Source organism: Micropterus dolomieu, linkage group LG22, assembly GCF_021292245.1.
Source record: "Micropterus dolomieu isolate WLL.071019.BEF.003 ecotype Adirondacks linkage group LG22, ASM2129224v1, whole genome shotgun sequence".
Lineage (NCBI taxonomy): Eukaryota > Metazoa > Chordata > Actinopteri > Centrarchiformes > Centrarchidae > Micropterus > Micropterus dolomieu.
Genome location: NC_060171.1, coordinates 20,302,889 through 20,330,439, shown reverse-complemented (window position 1 = coordinate 20,330,439; position 27,551 = coordinate 20,302,889). Strand labels below are relative to the sequence as shown.

At 42.8% G+C, this 27,551-nt stretch overlaps 2 protein-coding genes across 3 annotated transcripts in view; both read left to right on the top strand.

The window, feature by feature from the left end:
- LOC123961427 (zona pellucida sperm-binding protein 3-like) overlaps positions 1-27,551 on the top strand; it is a gene marked incomplete in the record, with an annotated part of 791,580 nt that overhangs the window by 367,813 nt on the left and 396,216 nt on the right.
- LOC123961418 (genetic suppressor element 1-like) lies at positions 656-26,549 on the top strand. 2 transcript variants are annotated; one of them, XM_046036804.1, is made up of 16 exons: positions 656-701; positions 9,227-9,403; positions 10,839-11,038; positions 14,607-14,773; positions 14,878-15,081; positions 16,164-16,319; positions 17,073-17,374; positions 19,972-20,287; positions 20,401-21,008; positions 21,158-21,270; positions 21,371-21,650; positions 22,473-22,586; positions 22,678-23,058; positions 23,246-23,536; positions 24,435-24,538; positions 24,713-26,549. In XM_046036804.1, exons 2-16 carry the CDS (start codon positions 9,229-9,231, stop codon positions 24,848-24,850), a joined length of 3,549 nt encoding a protein of 1,182 aa, XP_045892760.1. In that variant the 5' UTR covers positions 656-701; positions 9,227-9,228; the 3' UTR covers positions 24,851-26,549. The 2 variants fall into 2 exon arrangements, with proteins under 2 accessions (XP_045892760.1, XP_045892761.1); XM_046036805.1 differs by lacking the exon at positions 656-701 and adding an exon at positions 7,166-7,183.

The window sequence follows — 27,551 nt, the reverse complement described above, 5'->3', positions numbered from 1 at the left end:
TAGCTATAAAATGTCTCAGGGTTTGGTTTTGATGTCGCCCTGAGTAAACAATAAGGTCTTTCGTTTATCCGTAGGTACTGCTTTTAAAGTGGGATTGAACTGTTAAATTATCGTTGAATTGTTGTGGTCGTTTTTGGTGACTTTATGGCTTTGTTTTTTACAATAGAATATTTCATTTCTACAGGCTTTACTTTGCCTGTAGTCAACAGTGACTGTATGCTATCTCCTTTGTGGTATTTTATTTTTCCTTGTTACGGCAGCTGTTACAGGCTACTGTGGGAATATAACTCTGTAGCTGCATTTTTTTTGTCTACTTGACTGTTGGAAGAAGTGAAATTCTGTTTTCATTCAAGGTCATGTTTAGATGAACCGCAGCAGACTACAACAGTCAAAGTGTGCAGTGTGTGATTGAATCAGTAGGCTATGCAATATGTGATCAAACTGGTTGAGCTTGACGGACAGCGTGAACACAGCAGGAGAAAACTGCTTCTGGTTAGCACTTGCAAAACAAAGCGCTATCAGTGCTGTCAGATTGCATTGCAAGGATGATGCGGGAACAAGCAAATACAATGATTTATTTTCTTATCTCTTTTACATCATATATCACCATGCAGCCAGCATTGCGTGCTCTTATTTTGAAGTTAGTCGCCGTGACTTCCTGTTTGGTGTTAACCGTGTCTGTCTTGGCACAGCTGCAGAGGGTGAGGCTTGTAAAGTTGTTTGTGGTTCCTTGTTATGTTATCTTTCTTGTCAAACTTGTCGGTGATCAAATACCGCTCCTGTTTGCTCCTGGTAAACTTAACGGACAGGAAGGCAAACCTCAAACATAGCAGTGTGTCAAACAGCTTCCATGTGATGGGTTGTCACATGGCACCCATGGGAGTTTAGAGGAGTCGCTCTTTAATCCGGGACCTTTAACAGCAACTGTATTGTTTGGCTGAGATAGATGCCGCCGGGCGCATTAGCAGCAGTCAAGCGGATCACATCGCTTTTGTGTGTGTGTGTGTGTGTGTGTGTGTGTGTGTGTGTGTGTGTGTGTGTGTGTGCGCGCGCGTGTGCGCGCGCTGAACTCCACCTGCGGGCTGTGTACACACACAAAAGCGGTCCATGCGCCATGTGCTGCTCTGGACCTGCCGTAGACCAGCTGCTCAGCAGGGGTTACTGAGTAAACCTCCAATCTCTTTAATTACCTTCTTCTCATATACATACTGTACACCCAGGCTCCACTGCTCACACACTGCTCTTGGATTCATATTCACCTCAGTGTTTTTATTTATTGAAATTACAAAAACTCCTGTTTTTTTTTTTTTTTTAAGTTTTAAAGGTTGTTTTTGGAAGGTCACTTCATATAAGCAATGTGTATCTAATTACCTGATCCCACTTTATGATAGCACTACTTTGATCTCCTCTAATATCATTAGAGCTGAAACGTTTGTACAGTCAGTTGATTAATGGACAGAAAATGAATAGGCAACTCTTTTGATAATTGATTAGACGTTAAGGTAATTTATCAAGCAAAACACATCTCCCATAGTTGCACCTGGGACTGTGGTGAACAGTTTTCTCTATTTTCTGACCTTCATTGCATGATCTTCATCAGCAGATGGAGTTTGCTAAGTTGTCGTGGAATTGGAAATTGAAAACAAGTGACCACAAGGGCCATTTTGGTCCATTAGAAAAAACTTGCTTACTTGCTGCAGTGTGGTATTACTGAAATAGTCCAATGAGTGTGAGACTGGCAAGTGTTGTGATATTTAAAATGTGATGTCTTAAAATGTATTCCTGGATAATAAAAGTAGGCCCTACTGTACTATGGAATGAATCTATACTGCATGGTCTTCCTCAGACTAAGAAAATATAGGACAAGAGAGGTGGGCGAGCACAACATGGAGACACAAAGCAAATTATTTTGTTACTGCGGTAACAGGCTCATGTTTCAGTCACAAGAACCAACACTAGACAGCCAAAAGTCAGGTATACACGCTGACACGGGGGACAGAGGTGGAATTCACAGGAATCAATCAACCTCCAAGGCTGCTTTTCTCATTGCCCCAGCCTAATCAATACAGTGATAATAAATGAGGAAACAATCCATAAAATCTGTAGACAATAGAGACAACAGTATCAGCTCCTCTCTGATTTGCAGACCGAAACCTCACCTTGAATGCTACTCTTTTAGCACAAACATCATTGTTTACTACGGTGATAGTTGTTTTTCAGGTCTTCTTTCGCAGCACACACCTCAGATACACCGGGCACGTTACACCTATTCAACACCAGCCTGACAGGCCAGTCTATGTGCATCTGCTAGTCTGTTTGTCTTCGTACATCTTTGTGCAATGAGAGCATGTCTGCGTGTGTTGTCCCCTCTTGTGTTTGTTCAGATGGTTGAGGTCTAGCCACTGTGGTGTCGGCACCTGGTGAGCGGAGCCGGCCTCGGGCCAAAAGAGGAGGAACTGTGGCTGTCAACTGTCTGACAGGACCCTCTGTATACACCTCCACCACCAACGCTGACATACACACACAAACCTGCGGGCTAAAGTCAGACACAGCCAGGCGCCGAAACAAACTGAGACAGAGTAAGATTGGTTTGCCTCAGATTGTTTTATCTTTTTGCATCATCTCCGCATCGGAGAGGCGAGACTGAGGCACATGCTGCAGAAGAGATCGATGACACAGACAGGGAAAACAGAAACGCAGCCGATGTGATGGGAGAGGCTGTCGAGTGAGTGTTAGGAGACTGAAAAAGATATAGTGAGGAGGAAATGACAAGGCAAAGAAACGATAACGCGGACAGATAGAGAAAAGTGTTAAGGCTCCCGTAACAGCTGCTATTTATGTAGCTTCTTTCTGTACTGACAGACGGTGACAAGATGCTCGTAGACAAGTACACTGATTAGAAAAATGGAGATGGGGTCACTGAAGGAGGAAAAGCGCCCTGCAGCCACGAGGAGGTTGAAGTGGGAGGCCTAAAGTTCAAGGGAGCAGAGAAGAGAACAGAAGAAGAGCTTTTCTAATGTAGCCATCCCATTTTTTCTGACAGCCCACATTTCTGCTCTAAGCTGTGGCGGAGATAATTTATAGACCTTCCACTAACATCTCGACTCTGTTATGATTGCGCAGTAAACAAGGCTATGCTCTAGCGGACACACTGTTTAATATGAAACAGAGTAATGATTGCTTCACTTCCCATACTTTCTCCATTGTTTCTCCTCCTACCTTGTGTTGCTAATTCTCTGCTCCAGCATGTCTTCGGAGGTTGCCTCCTGTTTGTTTGTTTTTTGATTTTCGCTGGAGGTGTTGGTTATTACAGTATGTGCTTTTTCTGCTCCATTTATCCTGGGACCATAAATGCGAGCTGGCTGTTTGGTCCCTAGGGGTCACATGCATACGTTTTGTGACGCACAATGCCTGAAATCCTGAGTCAGCTAATTGTTTATGTGCCCGTCTTTGCATGTATTTACACAGACAGCTTACACATGTGCCTTTTTGTTGAAGTCATTGTTTTGCCTTCTGTCATTTTTCTGACATTTATGTTAATTTGCGTGCCCATTTCTGTGTTTTCGTGAGTGTGTGAGATGCTGGAATGGGAGAGTGTGTTCGTTGTTTATGGATTGTAAGGAAGTGTTAAGTGTTTCTGTGCAAGCTGCAGAGTGACTGGAGCTAGTAAAGCCATTTAGCGGCCCCTGGAGTAACCCTAGAGACTGCTGTGTTGACGCCACTCTGACTGCTATTACAGACAAGTTTAAGAGGCTGTAAAACATTTGGCTACTTTTGCTCTCTCTCACGCTTTCTCTCTCTCTCTTGTATGTGTGTGTGCGTGTGCGTGCTTGTCAAAGGAATTTGAAAAAGTCTGCCAGCTATTGTAACAGCAACAGTAGCTGTTGTTGTGATTAGTATTCGCTGTAGGAGCCCAAATAATAATGTCTTAAAACTTAAATAGAGCATATTTTGTGTGTGTGTGTCATTATTAGTCTAATGTTTGTAAACACAAATGAGGATAGTCAATTTAATGTCTAAGTGTTAACATAGTAGCCGGCACAAGAACACACACACACACTCAGACATGCCAATGTGATGAGGGTTAATGAGTAGGTAGTGTGTTACAACCTCTTCTTCCATCCTAATGACCCATCCTGCTTTCACACACGCACGCACACACACACACACACACACACACACACACACACACACACACACACACACACACACACACACACACACACACACACTGCTTTTTTAATGAGCTGACGGTGCAGAGCAGGTCCCCCCTGCTGCCCTCACAGTCCCCCTGTGTGGTGGGTGTTTTGCCTGTTTTTGTGTGTGTTAGAGAGAGAGAGAGAGCAAGAGACACAAAAAAAGGTGTCAAAGACGCAGGCCTCAACATGTCCTATATCACTTGCATCATGCTGAGCAGAATGTGATTGTGTACGTAGGCGTATTTCGTGTGGATGACTGGAGTCACACCTGGATGTAATTTCCATTTTGGCAAAGCTGGGGATAGTTTTATTATTAGTTTGTTGGCATATGTTGGAATATTTTTAGCCACGGTTCGCTGATGGCTCTGGGGACAGGAGGGTTAGTTGGTCCCACAATTTGTTCAGGTGTAAAAAATATATTAAAAAATTGGATGAATTGCTAAAAAAAAAGACATTAATGTTTCCCAGAGGTCGAAATGACTTTGATCCCGTCACTTTTCATTTTGGGGCACCAGCACGTCAAATTCCGCACTTGTTCAACACTTATTTCAGATGGGATACCTTTTAAAACTAACAACTAATGGCTTCAGTTGTACTTTTAATGATTAATAAGATTAATACTATATGCTGAATTTTGATATTTAATTAAAATAAATATATTTAATAATTTGATAATTTAGCTGTGCTGCATGTTAGCACATTTGTAACTAACAAGTTATATGTTAAACATTAGTATGCTAACTTTAAGTACGTTAGCATGATGTTGTCTACAATCAGCTCAAAGCACGCTAAAAATTTACTTCAGCGGCAGCTGTTAGCTAGTTATCAACTTAAACCCTGACCTTGTTTGGCTGTTTGTGTTTATTTAATAGACCAGACTGATCTGAAAATGTTTCTCCAGACCTTTCTTGTTTTTCTCTTGGATTTGTACATTCATGAAGTAGAGTCACTCAACATGTAGACAAGCAAAATGTTTTGCTAAAATTGAACCTTGCGTGGGCATTAACTTGTGTTTCCTAGAGGGAATTTGCATATCTCCATTTCACTCGTGTCTTTCCATTGGCATGACTTCATGTCTCCTCTAATATTTGCTTAATTCAGACTCAACACCTTTAATTGTTGTTTGAGATTAATTCTAACATGCTAAATGTTATAATTATTGCAGCAACGTTAATACTAATATAATTGTGGCAATGCCAATATGTTAGCTTGTTTGTAACATGATAACTGCAATCAATTAGTATGCTAACGCTCACCTCAAAGCGCAGTTAAGCCAAAACAGCCGGAAATGAAGTATCGAGCCTGACAAACTGAGTCTGAGTCTACATCCACAGTACTACATTTTTAGTTTTAAAACGATCTCTGTCCACACCAGCGTTTTAGCTGCGTATCAGAATTGATCTCCAACTATATTAAAACAACTGAAAACGCACATCTAGTGGCCATTCACGTACACTGGGCATAAGCATGCCGGTGTAAACAGGAAGTAGATTCTCTACACCGCAGTTGCCAAAGATTTTGCGAAAGAAAAAAGTACTACAGATGAAGAACCACACCAGAGATGTTTTTGCTTGGACCGGTGACGAGGTGGAACTGTTGCTGACCGTAGCACGGGAGTCCAGAACGACTGTGGCGGCGGAAAAAACAGCCTGGAATTTCTTGCAAAGTAAATACAGCGACATGCACAGTACAAAATAATTAATAAAAATATTAATATCAAATATTAAGAATAATAAGAATAACAAAACAAACGGTGTCAGTAGCATAGTGTTTGTGCTTTGTCTAACAATAAAGTCCAACCAGGGAGCCAAATGTGAGTGTCTGCATCACTTGTCTGCACTAAAACGCTACCCCGGAGTTTTAAAACAAAAACGGGGTCGGCAGAGTTTTCAAACATATCCGTTTTAGGTTTTCGAATTCACCCTTTTTGTCTGGATGGGAGGTGCAAACATAGCAAAAGGTCTGCGTTTCAAAATGAAAACGTAGTAGTGTGGATGGGGCCTGAGAAGTCCTATAATGACCACTGCAGGATAAAACCTTTTAATTTTGATAACATCTAGTGATGTGTCAGTCGCGAACGAGACTGCTCTTATAAGTGAATGATTGGAGCCGGCTCCCGTCTTTTGCCCCAATGTTGATATGAATAGCAAAGTTGTTTTCTGATGTGCAATGAGCATTACAGCCTCACGGGGCTGCTAGCATGACCTTTTTAATTGTGTTTATTCATTCAGTCATCACTCTTAAAAAAAAAAGATTCCTAAAGGGAGTTAAATGTCTTAATTTGTATTTAGGGCTGTTGTGCATTTCACACTCCAACCCCCTGCTGTCTGGGGCAGCACAGGTCAGAGGTGAAGGGTGAAAGGTCAGTGTCAGAAACCACCCCTCCCCCATCTCACCACTGTCCCCAAAGCAGACAGAGCAGACTAGCAGAGAGAAAGCGTGATGGATGGAGGGTTAACACCACCCTCTGCCACACACACACACACACACACACACACACACACACACACACACACACAGAGCTCAAACCACACACCCACTCTCCACGTCATCACCATAAACCCTCCTCCTCTTTCTACCCCCCACCCCCCAACCACCACCACCACCCTCCTCCCAGGAGTGCGAGCCAAAAGCAGGAGGGATGAAGAATGAAGAGAGAAAAGAAAACGACAGAGAGCACAGTTTGAGAGAGAGAGAAGGGACAGCTAAGGAGAGAAAATGGAAAGATAAAAAGAGTGACAGAGAAGAGAGGAGGAGTACAGGGAGGAGGAGGTAGGATGGAGGGGGTGATAGATGGAGAGTGAGGGGAAGGCGCGGGGGGAGGGGGGGTGGGGGGGGATGGAGAGGGGAAGGAGGAGGGGGGAAGTGGATAGAAAAGAGGTCACGTGACCATGTAGCAGCTGCAAGGCTGAGAGGGAGAGAGAGAAAGAGTCTCACAGAGGAGCAGAAAGACGACGAGCAGGAGGAGAACAGTGAGCGGGAGGGTGAGTGTGTTTGTTTGCATGTTTGAATTATGTGCACATGCATATGTTAGTGTGTGTGTGTGAATGACATGGATAAATATCAGAGAAATAGCCTGTAAGAAAAGACTGTAGGAAAAAAAGGAAGAAAGAAAGCAAGAAACAGAGAAGAGATTATGTTTGTTGGCTTTTGTTAAATAAGCTCCAGTACGCGGAGATGAACGACAGAGAGAGAGGGGAGAAAGAGGAGAGACGGAAAGAAAAGAGTGAGTGAGTAGAGAGGAGGAAGGGAGAGAAAGAGTCGATAGAAACTGTCTTATCATCTCTCCCTTGACTGCTGGGCTCAGCAGAGACAGAGATATACACACACACACACACACACACACACACACAGAGCCTGTCAGGAACTGAGCTTTCACTCGCTTCATCTCTCTTTCCCTTTCTGTCTGTCCGTTTCATTTTCAATTTGCTTTATTGGCATGACATGTAAATACATATGTGCAGCCAAATAAATATAGGAAGATAGTGATTAAAGAAAAGAAAAGAAACTTGAAGCCGGTTATGTACAAAAAGAATGGTGAACATTAAAGAAAATCTTACATCTTGTGTATCTTATTGTCTTCTGATATATTAAACTTCATGTCAGAGGCTGCGTGCGTGTTAATTGTACGCATTAGATATGTCATTCAGAGCTGTTACTGTAGGTTTGCAGATTATTTGTTATCTCGTCTGTCTTGCTTTGTGGCAGCTGGTAACAAACTGAGGAGAGGAAGCGTTTCATCAGCTGGCAGGGTCACAAAACCTGGTATAGACTTTTCAAAACTTTGATTATATTTAACGCTAATGGTTTTAAAATTTCAAAACATGCAGAAGAAATGTACAGACAAACGTTTTTGGATGGTTTACATGATTTCATATAACAACCTCTGTCAGTCTCCACTTCATGTTACTTTACTTTAGGCTTACTTGGCTTTTGTTCATTTCTCTCTCCCTCTCTGTGTTTCTCCTCACTGTCCCCTTCATATATCTTCTTCTTCTCGCTCTGTTTATCGCTCCACAGCTTCCTCTGCCCCTGTTTTTGCTCACATTTGTGAAAGCTGGCAGGTAGAAGGCAGACACCTCATCTTAAATCTGTGAATAATAATAATAATGAACAAACACTTAAGATCTGACCACTCTTTATTCTTTTATTTCTTTAAAGTCATCAGTGTGATGAGCAGCACACTGAATAATGGCGTTCAATGTGCACTTATGAATTTTTCATGAGTGTGTTTTCTGCTTTGGCTGTATGTTTGCTCTTCCTGTGGCATACGTGTGCATGTATCCATGTTTGAAAGGTGGTTGTGTGTGTGTTGTGGTTGTAATGAGGTCATTGCTGTAGCAGACAGGGGGGCTGCTGGCTAATTCCAGCTGTAATTAACATTAGTGGGTCGGTAAGAGGGGAGAGGGTGAAGACAAAGGTTACTCTAACACACTCTTAAGTGTGTGCACTATTCAGTAGATCGATGGGTTTGCTAGTCATCTTTGTGCGTGACTGTGTGTGTGTGTTTGTTTGTGTGTGCACATGCTCGCTTCAGTGAGAGTGTAAAACTGCAGTGATACTTAATAATGTTTGCATGTAGACACTCCCGAGGTCTTAAGATGTGTTTGCTGGCTCCCTTGAGGAATTGGACATGTGTGCACTCATGTGTATGATTTGCTATTAGGGTCACGGCTCTATTTGACACAACTCTACTCCCTTCACTCTGTCTCGAGTGGAGCTGACCCACTCGTATGCGCTCACTATGATGTCCAGACACAAAGGCATAAACACACACACGCACACACTTGTCCATTCCCTTCAAACACACGGTAAATGAGATACCAACTGTGTTTGCTTTTTCATACAAAATAATTCAAAGCTACATTTTCTTCTTTGAGAAAGAAGTGGTAATCGAATTCCCCAGATGACAAAAGAATGACACACTTTTGCTAACTGGATTGTCCGTGTTTTATTTAGAAACTTACTGGTACAATTTCTTGATATATCAAAGCTCCTCTCATACTTTTTCCCACTCTCCTCCTCAGGTATGAACCATGAGTCCAATAAATCATCATTAGGAATGATCTCCACGGCAACTCGCACCACGGCCACCGTCAGTCCCCTCAGCCCACTAACCAATGGGAACGCAGCTGCCCAATCTGCAAACTCCGGATTCGCTGCTGCCCTGCGTAAACTGGCCAAACAGGCAGAGGATCCCAGAGGTAAGCAGTGATCTTAACAACTTTGAAACACACAGCTTCAGCATCTCCAGTCCCCAAAGATCTGACATGGTCCTGACCTCTAAACCAAGAAACAGAGCTGTAAAAACAAAATTAAAGGAATAGTTCAACATTTAAGGGTATGAGGTACGATTTTACCTTTTCATATGGAGAAAACGGTTTAAGCTTAGTCCCCGTACAACCACAGCTTGTCATTTATACTGTTTTAAACAAACGAGATTTAACATGGCTGGCCAGGCTAGTTGTCTCCCCCTGTTTCCGGTCTTTATGCTAAGCTAAGCTAAGCTAACCAGCTGACAGCTGGAGTTTCATATTTACCTCACAGACACTGGAGTAACATCTCCTCATCTAACTCTCAGCCAGAAAGCACATGAGTGTATTTCCCAAAATGTTGAGCTCTTCCTTTAAGATGTGAACGAGGTATTAATGAACGAAAATTGGACAGTGTATTGCAACACAGTGCCAATAACTGTATAAGTAGATCAATTCACAGACCAAGGTTGTTTTGTGGACTAATGTGAAACGTTTTACTGCCTGGTAGCTCTTTGGTTTTGTGCGTGTGTGTGTGTGTGTGTGTGTGTGTGTGTGTGTCCCCTCACTCAGCTCATTGGTGTCCTAATGAAGGTGTTGAATAAGAGCTGACCTTCTCTGACCTCTCCCTCTCTGCCTCTTCCTTCATCCATTTCCATTCATCTCCTAATAATGAGAATCTAATTACAGTCAATTATAACAAGCTCTCTCTCTGTCTCTTGTCTCTGCCACTCTCTCACCATCTCGTTTTCTCTCTCTCTCTCTCTCTCTCTCTTTCTCTCTCTCCCTGTAGCGCTTTCTCTACCTAAAGCTCTACATGAGCTCCACTTTCTCTCCATGTCATTATTTCCTCCTCCTTACCTTCTCTGAACATGTTTGTGTTCGTCTACTGATTAGTGAGTGTAGTGAGTAATGGTAGAGTGAATGTTACAGACAACACACACACACACACACTCTCTCTGTATCACATTTAACACCACCCCCTTCGCCGTGTCACACGCCAGCCTCTTTTTAACACCTTTGTTTATGACATCCTCCCTTCGTTCTCTTTATTCATTTTGTATAAGTCTTGCGCGCACGCACACACACACACACACATTTTGTACTATTTCCTCATCTCTTCTACCTCATGCGTCTTTTTACACTTTATTTCTGTCACATTTTTGCCAGAATGTTTTTCATCAAAATGATTGAATCACTGTTTACCCCGTCACAAGCCAGCACACTGACAAAAAATATAATTTTTTATTTTTTTGTATACCATCTGTATTATGTCACGGGGGATTGTTTGATCCTGAAATCTTTTTAATCTGATCAGCCGTCTGATAGCGGCAGTTTATTCCTGCCTCTCCCACTGTCATTAACACTGTCTCTCCCTCCGCCTCAGGTTCTGCCATCAGCGGTGAGTCATCTCCAGTCTCTTCCCCGGCCACCAGCCACAGCTCGCCAGTCACCACACCTAAACGAGGCTCATTAGGGCCCCTTCTGGGCCAGACCAGGGGCCACGGTGTCCCCAGCACCCCTCCAGTCGTCACCATTGCACCTACCAAGACCAGCAACGGCCTGTGGAGGGCCGACGGACGACAGGTAAGACAACCGTCATACCCGCTGGTGTTCCAGATGAGTTTGAGACAAGGCATCTGCTGTTCTCGCTCTGTTTATCTGTACTTTTTGTTCCTCTGTCTCACTGGTTTCTCTTTTTCTCATTTCTCTCTCTCTCTTTCACTCGCGCTTTCTCTCCGCACAGATGAGTTGTCTGCCTCTCTCTGTCTCCTTTATCCGTCCTGCTGTTGCGCCCTCCATTAAAGAAATAGTCCCAGTGCTTGTCAACATCAAACTGTCAAAACCAGCCATCCCTCCATTGCTTTCTTTCTATCACCCCACTCTCTCCTTCTCTGTCTTGTCTCATTCTTTCATTTTCATGATTTCACCCCTCTGCCTCAACCCCCTCTTCCTCTCGCTAATCAGTCCATGTCTTTTTCAGCAACACATGAGGGGTTTGTAAAGAAACACTGGCGGCTGCAGAGACTGGCACCTATTGTGTTCAGCTTCCTGCAGTGTGTGTGTGTATGTGTGCACTTGTGTGTACTTGACCCTTCACCACAGAAGGCTTAGGATGTGAAGAGGGACCCATGTATGTGTGTGCACGTCTGTGTATGTGTTTGCTTGTGGGTGTGTGAGTGAATTTAAGGTGGGGCGAGGAACCAGGCCCCTCACACAATGCAGGGGTTAGCCCCCACAGTAGCCACTTCCCACTGGATCAGAGCTGCCTTTCTCCCCCTTCACAAAGACCACTCTGTGGCTGTGCCTGCCTGGGGCTCCCATTCAGACATTCAGAGAGAAAGAAGGAGGGAGGGAAGCAGGAAAATAGAGAATAGGATGTTAAGAAAGGAGGGGAGGGAGAGTAAGAATGAGCAGGAGAGCGACAGAGAGAGGGCTCTAAAGCTTTGCGTAGATTCAGTGTTTGTCCTTACTGTGCACAGCTTGTCCTAGAACAGAGAAAGACGCAGGACGGGACGATTTAAGCAAAAGAAACAGTTTGGTTGTGTTTATTGCTGCATCTGTGAAAGCTGTTAGCTGTGTGCGGGGTCAGGGGTCAAGGAATGTGATGGCTCCAGACCAGACCCTCCGTGTGTCGTCTCCCCTTCTTATTTTGAAGCAGTGAAGATTTCTGAATGATAGAGAAAGAGAGAGATCATCACTGGTTTGAATCTGCTTTCCATGACTGGCACATTCAAAACTATTCAAACATATTCAAAGCACAGATATTTCACTGCAGGTCAAGACATGACTAAGGTAGCAGATTGGGTGTTGCTGGGAGAGGTCATTTGTTTGTGGTTTGTCTGTCTGACCTGCATTGCTGTCTGTTCCATATAGCAACAAGATAGGACACATTATAGTGGCTTTTCTGGCAGCTATTTCTTCTTTATAATGGAAAAATCTGTGTCCACAAAGAATTTTTCCACTATGTATTTTTAATTCCAGTGTTGAAATGAAAGACAATGTAAAATTGTGACTCCAAGCAGCGTCAGTCGAATGGTTGGTCGGCCCGCCACTTTTTTTCCGGGCTGAAATATCTCAACAACTATTGGAAGATTTTGCATTAAATTTGTACAGACATTCATGGAGCCCAGAGGATGATTTTTAACCACTTTGGCGTTCCCCTGACTTTTCATCTAGCGCCATCATCAGCATTCACATTTGTCCCAGACTTTAGTTTTATGGCCAAATTCCTATAAAACTAATGACATTCCCATCAGCCTCAGCTGTTTAGTCCTAATATATAAATGTTAGCATGCTAACATGCTAAAGTAAGACGGTGAACAATATACCTGCTAAACATCAGTATTTCAGGATTGTCATTGCGAGTGTGTTAGTATTCAACGTTTGTGTGTAGCTCAAAGCACAGCTGTGCCTAAGTGACCTCACAGAGCTGCTAACATGGCTGTAGACTCAATTTAAAGAGGTCATATTATGCTTTTTGGCTTTTTCCTTTTCCTTTATTGAGTTATATATCTTTTTGTGCATGTAATAGGTTTGCATAGTGAAAAAGCCCAAAGTCCACCCCAAAGGGAGTTCCCATCTCCCACAGAAAACAGCTTGTTTGCAGTCCAGCCTTTTCTTCCGCTTTCTTGTGACGTCATAAGAAAACATACCGTATTTTCCGCACTATAGGGCGCACTGGATTATAAGGCGCACTGTCAATGAATGGTCTATTTTCAAACTTTTTTCATATATAAAGCGCACCGGACTATAAGGCGCATTAAGCAAAACTAAACAGTCAGATAAGTCAGTCAAACTTTATTAAAAAACAGGTGCAGGTACACCGTGAACAAGTCACCAGTTCATCACAGAGCACATAGAGACGAACAACCAAGAAGGCCCGCCTCGAAAGTCATTGATATTAATGTCCCGTGCTAACGCTGTTGCCTTCATTCGAATCAAGACTGTAGAGACGCTTCTACCTGCTGCTCTCTGTTCAATAACCCACTGTTCAATTTTGTCCTCTAACTGTGGCCATCTCACGTTGTTCCCGCGGAAACTCTGTGTGGTCTTCTTTACTTGGCGCAGGTCATCTTCTTGCTTCCTCCACTTCCGTACCATTGATTCATTAATGTTGAATTCTCTCGCTGCTGCTCTATTCCCGCGTTCTACTGCGTGAGTGATAGCCTTGAGTTTAAAGTCTGCGTTGTAAGCATGTCTCTTGACAGGTGCCATTTTGGGGTCACACTGTAATATTATGGTGAAGCACAGTAGGCCTACTGTATGTATTACTCCGCGACGCTCATGACTACGAGCGCCGTGTACCACACAAAATTGCTTCGCGGTCATTAAGCACAATTAGTCCATATATAGGGCGCTCTGGATTATAAGGCGCACTGTTGTTTTTTGAAAAAAATAAAGGCTTTTAAGTGCACCTTATAGTCCGAAAAATACGGTAATGCTCGTCTAGCGGCTAGTCAGTTTTTTGAAAATGAAACCATGTAAACCTATTCTATTACAACCCCTAAGTAAAATGATGAACCTGAAAATCAGCATAATATGACCATTTTAAGATTATCTTCTGGCATTCTTCCTCTTTAGTTGTACTTTTTGTAGAGAGAGTAGTAGTAGTACTTTTGTAGAGAGAGTAGAATAATGACACATGACATAGTAAGCAAACTGGGACAGATCCACACCCAGAACATGGTATGCATCCTTGCCAACTGTTTAACTATTTTAACTGTAATGTAATATGCAAGTTTGGGAAACATCCTTTTGTAATTTGGGTTTTTTTTTTCCATGACTGCTTTTGGCTTTTGTCATGGTGGTGATTTGAAGGTCAGAATTTTACTATAACCAGTCAAAGATCAAATGCAACTTTGTGGCGACCATCTGAGTGGGAACCTCTTAGAGAGACAGAGTGAGTGATGAAGGAGAGAGCAGTTGGCCAGACACTAGGATCATCTTTCCACTTTGATCTGGACCTGTTATGACACATCAGACCCACTTTTCCAAGCCGCTGAGCCTCAGGGTGCAGCTCGTGGGGGGGTCGTCGCTCCTTGTCATTTCCTTCTCCTCTTTTCCTGAACTGCTCAGTTTAAATCTAGCACACACTCAAACCGCATAGATTTGATAGTAATGTCAGCTCTCTCACTGTCTGTCTCCCTGTCAGGTTGAGCCGAGTGTTCAGGGACTCAGTAGGGAGCGGGTGAGTGCTGAGAGCACCCAGGCACAGCAGGATAAGAGGACTCCGCCTACCCCTTCACCTCACCACTTGGCCCACCCCTTTGGCCTTACCCCCAGTTCCGTCATGCAGGACCCCAGAATACAGAGCCTTAGGTAAGTGTAGCACAACTTTTCATTGATTTATTATAATCCCTTAAAAATCTTTATATTTGAAACTACATTAAACATTTTGAATGCGGTGTGCACTTGTTCTGCAGTTTGCCCGGGCAGATGCACCCTGTGGTTCCCTCGGGTGCCGTCCCAGAAGAGTACCTGAGAGCGCTCCGGCCCTTTGCCACCTCAGATGACCTCCGACTGACCTCTCTATCCCTGAGTCTCGACCCTGCTGCTGCTGCCCATGCCGCAGCTGCTGCTGCTTATTATCATCCTGCCTACCTGCACCACCCACTGTCCCTACCAAGGTAACACCACCTTAAACTCTCAATCCTTGACAAGCTCATGTTATCTAGTCAGAATCTTTGTTTAAATTCTAATCAAGACAAACATTAAGACATTCATTTGATTGAAAAAAATGACATTTTTGTTTTGAGTATTTCTCCAGTTAGGAGTATATTTTAGCTTAAGTGAAGTGCTGGAACAAACAGACAGAGTACATGGCTTACATGTGGTCTTGTTAAACAACACTGTGTTTTATCGTACCAAAGTTTTTGTGGGTAATTTTAGGAACGTTAGGGTACAAACGCCATACTATGCAGCTCTGTAGATTTACCACTGCAAAACTACCAGTGATAAACATTCCATCTTTTAACATGACTAAAACACTACTTAATCAAAATTACACTGTTTTTGGTACATACAGTGTACATGTAAAAACAATTATCGCATACACTAGACAGCAAGGCAAGGAAACATTATTTGAATATCACAGTTCATACACAGGGTAATACAAAGTGTTTCTGATAAGACAGTGAAGAGGAAATTGCAAAATGAATCTGTATTGTAAAATACACAAAATAAGCACTGAGATAAAAAGTACTAAGATGAAAAGTGAAATAATAAAACTTATGGTGCTTGTTTTAAACAGGAGTTGTCAAAAATCTAAATTGTTTCATTTTGATATACTAACATTGAAGTTCACTGTGTACTTATCTTATGTGTGCTCGCAAAATTAGAAAGAGCATATTTAAAACAGTCAAAAGTTTTATCAAAAGCAGTAGTGAAAAGTTGATGTCCACAGGGGATCAATTGGCATTTATGTTAGAATGCTACATTGAACAATATAAAAAAATCAGTGCTGCTAAAAACCAGCAGAACTTCTGTAAATACCCTGTTTAACTTTCTACCTAATCATCTTAACCTAATCTAACCTACATTTTTCTTTCAGATTTCATATTTCTGTACCTATTTATTACCCTATAATACCTCCTACAACTTTACTGCTGCGATGTTACCTTTATATATCAAATAAACTTCAACCATTTTCACACTTGGACTGTGCAGATACAGTCTGACTGGCTTGCATCTGTCTGTCTGTCCGTCACAGGATGGAGGAGTCTCTGTGTCTTTCTGCACTGCGATCGCAGTTCTACTCTGTGCCTGCAGGGGGCGCCTTCCCTCCTCTCCACCCCTCTGCCCTCCACTTGCACCTGCCTGGAGGCCGGTACCCTGGAGAACTAAACCACACAGCGCTGGCTGAGAGGTAACACACACACGTGCATGTATTCTCTCTCTCTCTCTCTCTCTCTCTCTCTCTCTCTCTCTCTGCAGGGCTGTGTAATCTCTCTCTGCAGGGTAGGCACAGGTTGCTGAGTGTCTGATATTTTTAGCACACACCCCACAGTGCCTCCTATACACTCATCACATGCACTGCCCTTCATACACACACACACTGCACACCCCTACACATACTTATGCACATAAAATCTCACACACATGCATATCCCTTCTTTCTTTCTCTCTATTTAGTTTCAGTACGTTGAGCTCTTTTCTCAGTTTCACAATACACATTGTTTCCCTGTGGCATAATGCGCGGGGGAAATGTTTGTGTTTGAAATGGATGGTATTTATCGTCTGGTTCTGTAATGGCTCCTGTGTATCCTGTAGGTTTGTTTGTGTGCTATTGATTGCTAGTGAATGTGTTCTGCTGCGTTTGTGTATGTGTGTGTGCGCGCAAATGTGGGTCCTTTTCCTGTGGATACCTATTAAGTGTTCATCTGCTCTTGCTCAGTCATACTGTGTATGGATTATTTTCCTCATGGTAAGTGGATAGTGTGTGTGCATATTTGTGTGTGTTTCTGTGAGTGTGTGTATGTTTGAGCAGAAATGTTTGTGTGAGGTTCACCAGTGTGTGGTTAATATCTCCCTCATGTTGGGTGTTGCATCTCTCACCTTCTCCCCCTGTGTGTGTGTTTGTGTGTGTGTGTGTTTGCATACTTGTCAACCTCCCCCACAGGCTACAGATGGAGAATGAGCTCCGCCAGCGAGAGAGACAGCAAGAGCGTGAACGAGAGAAAGAAAGGGAGCGCGAGGCAGGGCTGGAACGAGAGCGGGAACGGGACAGGGAGAGAGAGAGGGAGGAGGAGAGGGGGAGAGAGCGGGAGAGAGAGCTGGACAGACAGAAGGAGAGGCAGAGGGAGAGACAGCAGCAGATGGTCAGAGCGGCGGAGAGCCACTACCTGGCTGAGCTGCAGGCTCGGAGGGCACCACCGGAGGACAGGGCCAGGCCAGGGGAGAGACTGACCCCAAACAGACTGGGTACCTACACACGCGCACGCACTCACATGTGCACACGTACACACACATACATGACCAGATACCCAGAGGTGAAGTAACTGGCATTCTGTATAGGGCTGACCCCAAATAATCGAAGATTCGATGCTTCGATGGGCGGAGCCTGATTCCACTGTCAATCTCAGTCGAAGCTTCGCGGCGAAACGAGGATCATGCCATTTTGGTGATATGGGGGTGCTCAACGTCTGATTTTACATAGAACTAACAGTTTTCTCCCAATAAGTTAATATACAGCCTATTACAATATACATTTCAACGTTTAAAGCTGTAAATAAAAAAATGAGAAAAGAAAAAAAGCTTTTAATAAATGTTTTTAAAGTGCGTGAATAAAGCCAGAATTGTAACCCTAACCCTCAAGGTAGGGGGCATGTGTAGGCGTAGCATGTGTGAGTGTGTAGTGGCAAAAGAGGAACTTGCTGTAGAGATGGAGCTTTAACTTCACCGTTGTTGTGCAGAGTTATCCACACCTCGCGGGACGTTCGGATAATTTATCACCGTTGATGAACCACACAAAGAATATTACATCATTTTTAGATAGTACTTGAAATAGACCCGCGAGTAATGGTGATGTGCATGCAGCTGTCGGCTGCACTGCATGCATGCAACATTCTGCACGAGACCAGTGAATGGCAGGTGAGCAGAGAGAAAAGGGTCAACAATAAGACTCAGTTCAGCTGGAAATGTACAGTGTAAGTTACAGAGACTAATGAATAGAGACGATTAAAGCGGACCTACCGTGTGTTATCCCCACGCCCGCTCGCAATCGCCGCACGCAAACACAGTACATGATTCGACTATCAGTCAACTATAGGCAAGACTTGACAATTCTGATTTGACCATGTAAATCTTTAGTCGGGGACAGCCCTAATTCTGTGTGATACAATCCAACTCAGGTGTAAGCAACATGAAGAAGGAAAAAAAAAGTTGGATAAACCAATTTTTTGTTTAAGTAAATTAATTAAAAAGAACAAACAATGTTGTGTGGAAAGACTCTGCTCCAGCAGAGTCTGCTGGCTCAGTCCCCATCCACACTATGGCGTTTTCGTTTTAAAACGGAGACCTTTTGTTACGTTTTCACCTCCCGTACAGACTAAAACTGCAAAAACAAAGACCTAAAATGGAGAAATCTGATAACGCTGCCAACCCCGTTTTTGTTTTAAATCTCTGTGTAGCGTTTCAGTGCGGACGGGCAAAAAGGACTTTAGAAACGATGACCAGGCGATCATGTTTGGCTCTCTGATTGGATCTTATAAGTCATGCAAAGCAGAAACACAATGCTACTGAAATATTTTGTACTGTGCAAATAACACTTACAGCCTACACCTGTACTGTGCATGTCGCCTTTACTTTGACTCCCAGTCTGTTTACCGCCGCCACAGCCACTTTTAACTCCCGTGTTTTTTAAACAAAAACAGAGTAGTGTAAATGGGGCCTCAGGGAGTGAGGAGGTGGAGGAAGGGCCTTTTGTAGGTGGTTGTTAATTGGATTTGGCCCCCTGAAACAGTGAACTAAGGGCAGATACACAAACACTACACAGAACGTGAACTGATTTTTCTCATTTGAAATCAGAGACAGAGAGACACTCCGAAGGACACCTAGTCCTATAGTTTTAAGCTTAAGAAGTTTATATTTTTGAATAGTTGCAAATTATAACCTTTTTGTCTTGTTATTGTGACGCGTAAGGATACTTGTGTTGATTAGAAATTGTGCCTATTCAACACTTTGGTTCAGACTCAAATATCTTGACATGTATTGGCCAGATTGCAATGAAATTTGGTATGGATATTTATGGTCGCCAAAGGACAATTACTTATGATCATGGTGACGCCCCGACCTCTCCTCTAGCACAACCATTACGGCAGAATTTTAATTTGTACACAAGCATTTATTACAATCTTTTGGGCAAATTTTACATTAAAATTTAACCTGCTTTTCAAAATTTTCCTCTGGTGTCACCCTCAGGCCAAAAATGTCAACTCTGCCCCCAAGTGATCTCATAATCTAAACTAAAGCAGACTGTTGTGAAATTTGCTGACTGCAGAAATGTTTGCCAAATGTTTAACACTGAAACTGCTTATAGTAACTGCTTGACCTTTACCATCGTGGGTCGGTGTATGTGTATGAAGTTTACTATGTTTGAATCTTGAAATTGGATATTGTGCCTTTTGTGTTTTTTTGAGTGCTTTTCCTTGTACCGGATTCACATTCGCAGTATTGTAAACACAGTAGTCAGTTTCGCTGTTTAAGATGAGCTGTCTCAGATGAATTAAACTATGTACCTGATCATAGTGCCACATTTAGGAAAATATTTTATTTCTTACCATACAACTAGTAAGGCTATAATTATAATAATAAATATAAAATGATGTAAGCCTAATATTATTATTATTTGTGACCCATCATCTTGTACACCCTTGTCACTGCAGTGTAAGATGATGAATGATCTCTGAATATTATAGAACAGATGTTTTGCTGTTCATCCAAATGTCTACAGACATAGTACTGTGACCGTGACTCGTCTAAGAACTAACTCATTGTCTCCAAACTCCACTGTTTTTCAGATAAAACCAAGGATTCAGAGCACCCAGGTTTCCCAGCACCCAAACCTCTCTCCCTGCAGCCTGGCCTACACTCCTCCAGGGGCTCCGTCCCACACCCAGTGCCCAGCCTGGTGCCTTCTCACCTGGGGAAGCATCATGCTGCTGCTGCTGGGGGGATCCACGGTGCTCTGACAACAGCTGCCATGATGACTCAGAGGGCCAGCGAGGCAGCGTGGTTAACACGGCAACGAGGACAAGGCCAGGAGAGGGAGGGTCCGCTGGAGATGGGCCTCAGGTCACCTGGGAAAGGTGTCGAGCCGAGGAGAGACAGCCACAGGTGAAAATGCCTAAAGAATGAGCTTTAGAAAATTATTTATACTTTTATAATGTCACTCAGTGTGGCGAGAATTTAAATGAAATTTTTTATTTTGCTTTTGTTTTCCTAAACAGAACCAATTCAGTCCATCACAACCCAGGCAGCAAAGATATACCTCAATGCCTCGGTGCTCCACCTCCCCTTATCTCCCCCAAAGGTCCTCATCATCCCCCTGCCCCTCCAACTACACTGTGGAACCCAGCCTCCCTTGTCGACACCCCTGCAGACTCCCGCAGAACACTTAACCCTCCTACGCCGCCAAGTCGGCCTCCTCCAGGACTGACCAGAGCCGACAGGGCCCCCCTGAGCTGGGGGGAGAAGCTAGAACAAGGAGGCAGGAGGAGGGCAGAAGGCACAGAGAGGTACACCTCCCTGAGGGGGGCTAGTTTACATGAAACAGGCTCCTGGAACAAGGCAGAGCAGGACAGAGCCATCCAGAGCCTCTATCACCGGCACCACATCAATAACCTCCACCAGAGATCCAGTGTGACTCTGCCTGCTCCAGGTACCTGCACTGACCCGGGGGGGCGGTGCCAGGTTGCCCCTCCGTCTCCGGTGAGGGAGCGACAGAGTCAGCCGCCCGACAGCATGCTGGTGTATGACGAGGTTCTCCAGCAGCACCGCCGGCTGCTCAGCAAGCTGGACCTGGAGGAGAAGAGGAGGAGAGAGGCCAGAGAAGGAGGTGAGGATTATGAAGGATAAATAGGAGGCATGTAGAAGTGTGTAAAGAGTAGGTGGTAGTGGTAGGCACAAGAAAATGACTATAGGGAATAGTTTAGTTTCACACACTTAAAATTTCTTTATAATGAAAAATAATTTCTCTCTTACCAGGTTTTTACTATGACCTGGACGAGTCATATGATGAGAGTGATGAAGAGGAGGTGAAAGCCCATTTGAGGAGAGTGACAGAACAGCCCCCGCTGAAACTGGACTCATCCTTTGAGGTGCATAAACACAGATAGACTTTTAACATGCGTTCATCACAGACTGCATATATACGTATTAGATTGATATTCACCTGACCAAATTTCTCTCTCCTCAAAGAAAGTGGATTTTCTGCATGTGTGTGGTCTGACCACACTGGCCCATCGCGATGAGCTTCTGGCACAGAAGAGGAGGAAGAGGAGGCGGATGATGAGAGAGCGCAGCCTGTCTCCCCCGGCTGTGCAGGGCAAAAGAAAGGCCTCTTCACCTTCCGCACCTGCAACTCCCTTAACCACCCCGTACTCTGCCGAGGAGATGGACAGCACCCCCAAACTGGAGGAAAAGAAAAACTTCCTCCATATGTTCAACCTCTCCCATGTCAGCCCACAGCAGAGGAGAGGTAACAACCTGTTTGGTATCCGCACACACATCCTATGTGCTACTCTGATCTCTTCACAGTTGTTCTGGTGATTCCACGTGGAAAATTACAACACACAGTTTCTCTCTGTTTTATTTATTTACTGAGGCTGTAGGAAGGGTGAGAAGAAAATAAAGTTAGGGTGCATCTGTAGAGGAGGTTGTGGCAGGATTTTCTACATTCTCCAGCAAGGGTGGATTTTAATCTGCAGCCTATTAAAATAAAGTATCAGTTAAGAATGTGTATCTGCAATGTAAAAATGTAGATATGCACATATAAATATACATGTGATGGAGAGTTTTTGTACTATATGCCAGTAACACTGCAACAAACGGCATGTAATTGTGTATTTAATAAACATAGAGCTCATTATTTTCCACTATTTATTTTTAAGAATCCAGAAATTTGGCTGTGCTTATTGTAAATTTACCTATTTAAAAAAAATCATGTAAATCTGATAAAAAGAACCATAATACAAAATAAACTGGTGAAAATGTCCATTTGTTGCTTAAAATGTATTCTTTATTACTTGCTCACTGGTGCATAATCTACAGCTCATTTGTGCTCTCAATCTTCTTTTAATTTTCCTTTACCAGACAGAAATTCCAAGCTGTGTGGGGTTTTTTTTTTTTTTTTTTTTTTTTTTTTTTTAGGTAAAAGCCTTTATTAAACTTGTAATCTTGCAGCCTGTCTGTAATGGTTTTGAACCGGATACTACCTCAAGCCACCCATTTGCTGACCTTTCTCCATCTTTTTTCAAATATGACTGACAGGTGTTCTCATTATGTCTCTTTTCTCTTTTAGATAAGGAGAGGACAGAGGAGCTGCTGAAGGCCATTCAGAGGAAGACTGTGACATTAGACACACTCAGATATAATCCTTTACCTCCGTATAGCAGCCCTCCTGCTCCCTCATCTGGTGAGACAGACCACGCCACATGCTTACATTTATATGCATGTTTAAAGTTGCAAAAACTTTTTCTAAGAGACTGTACAAATGTGTTTTTTAGGTGACCCCTCATCAGCCCCTCTGCCGTGCCCATTAAATGGAAATCTGTTCCCAGACTCTCCCAGCCCCTCCCCTCCCTGCTTACACAAACCTAAGCATCTCCTCCATAACGATGCATTCAAACCTTCCACGGACACCCACGGGGCCCGCATCCCTCCGCCCTTGACCCTTCATCATGAAAAGGCTGAATTCATGGAGGCTCAGCCAAACAGGAAGCTCCAGGGCCTCCAGAACGGTGCTGTTGCTTCTCCTCAGAAAAAGGAGCCCAATCCTGTGCAGAACGGACGGAATCGGCCCTGGGAGAGGTTCACACCTGAGGCCTTTGCTCAGCACTTCCACCAGGCAGTGCTGCAGTCCACACACAACACACTGCAGAACAAAGGTTAGTCACTCACTCCCATGACCATTAGGCTTGATTGTGAATTTTAAAATGACAAAGTTCTGCCACCTAGTGGTGTTTAGGTGCATTAACAGTTCAAATGCATTATCAGTGTGATATTGGCTGCTTGAGAGGTACGATACTAAAAATGACTGACACTGCCTTTTTGTCTCACTCTTTTTCTTCTAAGGAGTCTCAAATTGTGTCCCAGAGGCCGACCATTCGCTGCCTCACAGTATCTCTCAACTAAAAAGTTCAAGTCATAACCATGCCCCTCAGCATGCACACGTCAACGGCCATCACTTCCATTTCCCTGCAGCCAGCAGGGACACTCCAGGACCACGGGAAAACCTGTCTGACGAGGACGAGGAAGAGTCTGGTCAGGAGGAGGAAGATGAGGAGGAGGAGGAGATGGAAGAAGCTCCAAGGAAGTGGCAGGGCATTGAAACTATTTTTGAGGCCTACCAGGAGTATGTGGATGGTGAGTCAACGTCCTACCTATAAATGTCAGCTTTATGTATGTAGACCAACAACTGCAAGTTTGGCTTAAACGTTTAAGGTTTCACTGAATGACCGAAGCCCTTTTGGAGATTTTAGTATTTGTTCTTGAATTATTTTCAATGTACAAAGTCAATAATCTAAAGGAGATTTTCTCAAAGAGAAAAACGTACTAGAAAGCGTTTTTATAAAAACATTATATGGATTTTGGAGGTTGATGCTAATATTGATATAAAAATCCACCAATGTTTTTTAACAGAAACAGGTCTAGTAAGAATCCCTTATATATGGTTATAAAAGAATTGTGATGAAGATATTTACAGCTGAAAAATATAGATAGAATATTTTATTTTTGAGTATTTTATTTCATCTGTTAGTGCTGTATCTGAGGTCCTTTTTTCCTCCCAATATTCAGTTTGGACTAACAGAGTTACAGCAGTTGTGCATCAGCTGTGTTAATACTCTTTAGAAAAAATGACTTATCTTCACTATTCTGTGTTCTGAGTTGCACTACGGGACTTGAGAAGTAATTGCTTGGTTATCCACAGTTACAGCGATTTGTTTCTTTCAAGGTTGAAGTGCTGTTATTGTTACCTTAGAAAAAAGATCTCTGCAACACCTATTTTATTTTAGACTGTCACTTATTTGTTTTTGAGACACAGTAGATTTATGACAAATGATATAGAGGTTTTGATGGAAACAATAAAAGAGAGAGCTTAAGCTTTTGTTGGGGCCCCATATATTTTTGTTGGAGGGCCAGATTTGGCCCACGGGCTGGACTACACTGTACTCTCAGGTTCTTTGTGTGAAAGAGGTATTATGTGTGAATGGTATAATCTCCCCTCATTTGTGTTTTCTGTTGTGTATTTCTCTCTGTACAGAATGGAGTACAGAGAGGCAGGTTCTTCACGGTCAGTGTAAAAGACTTGAAGCACAGAATTACAATCTGACCAGAACTGCAGAGCAGCTCTCTCTCACTATGGGGGTAAGTATCTGCGACTGTACAATGCGTGCCTGCCTCTTTATGTTTTGCAGATGTGTGTACTTTCATCTTTCAGCGTCAGTGTTCCCATTTTGTACTCCTGTTTGTAAGTGATGAGGTTTAGCGCGGAAAGTCTCAGTTCTGTAACAAGAGTCGTTTCTGTCTTTCATTTGTCAGGAGCTGGTGAGTCAGAGGCAGAAAGTGAGAGAGGAGAGGGAGAGACTGCAGGCCCAGCTCGAGCACTTCAGGAGGTGTTTGACACTACCTAACATTCACTGGGGCCGGGGACAAGTCAACGGGCACACGCCGAGGTGACGTCTGACACCAACTTTGACAAATGCGCCTCTGACAGCAAAGGAACAGTAACAAGAACAAGACTGGAGCCAGACCACTCTCTGCACTTGAAGGAGCCAATCCTTGTCTTGTTATCCTTTTGGCCAATAATTTCTGTTACCTGACTGGCTCAATTGATTACCTGCCACGGTGACCATATAGTTTGGGCATTCCCACATTCTCTCATGCTGCCCGTGGATTGTAACTACACTGTGTTGGTGAAACAGCATCTTTGTAACGCTAACCACTTACACTAGTCCCTGAGTTGGCTTTAAGAACTTTCCACCATTTTTGCTCATATCATATCAACTGTATTGATCCACACTAATGAGATGTATCGCTTGACACAAATCTGTAGCCTCTCTGGACAGCAGTGAGAAGAGACTAAGCGTGCAGTGGTCACTTTGTTAATACTCAGAGATTGAAAATTGAGTCATTGAATCAAAGCACACCTCAGGCCTTAAACTTGACAGGATGCACTTGAAATGGAATTGGAAGAAATACTTGACCGTCCTCTGTGTGGTACAATGGTGTAGTGTCTACTGAGCACTGTAGCTGACTGATGAAGCAGTGTGTGTGCTGGTAAAGTTTCTGCAGAGGATAGGAAACATCTAAAAGATTTTATCTATATAAAGGCAAATGGTATCAATGAAGTTTTTGTTTAAGGTTTAATACATTTTCCATTGGTAATGTCACTCGTGATAGACAAAGAATTTTGTATGTTTTATTGTTTTAACCATTTCTTGTGGGAAGCCATATGTTTTGTTTGAACTGCTGCTGGTCAGAATAAAAATGTTTAGAAAATGAAGGATGTCGTTGTATTTGAAAAATGTTAAGTGATGTCAAAAAGTTTGGGGGTTGACCAAGAGACATAGGGGACAGAAGACGACATGGCAAATATCAGTCTTTGTCTCACAACATTATCAAGTCGACCATGAACTGTTGTTCAGATGGTTTATCCCAGAGTCTGTGTCCTAAACCCTCCACATGCCTAAACATGGTAACAAAACTTGAAGAGGATAGAAGATGGGATTTTTAAAAAAAGGCCTTTTGCATCATTCTTTATGTTCTTTGGCATCACTTGAGTGGAACTACATTACGTTTAGACATATTGTCAAATGTTTTCACCTACCTGAAGGTGATTTCTTGTGGCATTATTTTTAAAAACCAAGTTGAAGTGATTTTGTTAAAGAAACAGAAAAGCCAAATTATTATTCAGTTCCATTTCAGGACTATGTCAAAACTAATAAATGAAATATTTTCACTGGATACTCTTAGAGTACTTGAAACAATTATCTGATTGTTTGAGTGACAAACATCTGAATGACACTACCCCTCTGTGGATAACCATAAACTGCATCTCCTCTGGTGTTTTGATGAGATCTATTTTTGTTCAAGCCAGATAAAACAATGTCACAAATTCATGATTTCTGCTTCTTTTCCTTTGAATATTAAAATCCCAGGAGCCCATTCCTAGAAGCACAATCTCCCAAAATCACCTGACCTTCCTGCGTCACCTGTTCAGTCTCCCCTACAAACTTGCTGTGAAATCCAGCATATTTGTTTCAATCAGTTGTTATGTAATGTATTATTTGGGTTGTATAATTGTGATGAATTATTTATTAACATATATTGCTGTATATTCTGATGGAAATTTACATTAAAATATTTGCAAAATGTCTTTTATCGGCCATTGTCATGTATCTGGAGAGAGTTTTCACTCCTTATAAATATTTAACAGTAGTCTATGTTTGCATTTCCACACTCATGAATACTGAGTCTTCTGATGCACTTGCTTTTGAATAATTATAGACTATTGTCTCTAATCCTGAAACCTTGATGTACAGAACAGCTTTTGAATTCACAGTGGCAAATGAAAAAATTGAAAACTCCAATGTGTCAGACCCTTCATCCGTAAAAATATTTACTAGCTACAAAATGTGTCATGAGTCATTATATTAGCTGAATTTGATAATACGTTTTTACAGGACGTGGTTCCATGAACACATTGAAGGGACACCAAGCTTCTGCTGTGGACGTGGTGTTTATATTTAACATCATTACCCTTACAGTTGTCATTGTTTTAATAACAAACCTGGACATGCAGTCTAGATAATTAACTCTTTGTCACTGTGCCACTGTCAGCATCTTACCCCTGAGATTTTTTTCACCCGACATAAAAACAGCGCCACACGAGTTTAATCGAAATGTAAATGCTCCGTACTTGCTTTTACACTACATCTGCATTCACCAGTCACACACATTCATACACTGAGCCTAAGTGCTCAAACAGAAACTAACATTCACACTCACTCATAGACTGGCAGAATAGCCCCCAGGGGCAATTCGGGGTTCAGTATCTTGCCCAAGGACACTTCGACACGCAACTAGGGGGAGCCAGGGATTGAACCACTGACCTTCCGATTAACGGCCAACCCGCTCTACCTCCTGAGCCACAGCCGATGTGTAGATGTAGACATCTAATTAATTTCATGAAAGAAAGAATAGTCTGTGGTCTTTAAACAGCAGGAGAAGAATCATCATCCCTATGGTATATAATGCAAACAAATACATTTTTGATAGTTTGCTCCCTTGAAATAGTTATTGAAGTGGACAGTTTACTTGTCATACGATGTAATGAACGTCCACATGAAAAGAGGCTGTGGAGTGAAAACCATCCCTC

What these genes read in the sequence shown, in the direction of transcription:
- LOC123961418 (XM_046036804.1), top strand. Translation starts at nt 9,229, where the DNA reads ATGAACCATGAGTCCAATAAATCATCATTAGGAATGATCTCCACGGCA. An exon ending in AACTGGACTCATCCTTTGAG is followed by an intron (nt 21,271 to 21,370) that starts GTGCATAAACAC and finishes CTCTCCTCAAAG; the next exon opens with AAAGTGGATTTTCTGCATGT. An exon ending in CAACACACTGCAGAACAAAG is followed by an intron (nt 23,059 to 23,245) that starts GTTAGTCACTCA and finishes TTTTCTTCTAAG; the next exon opens with GAGTCTCAAATTGTGTCCCA.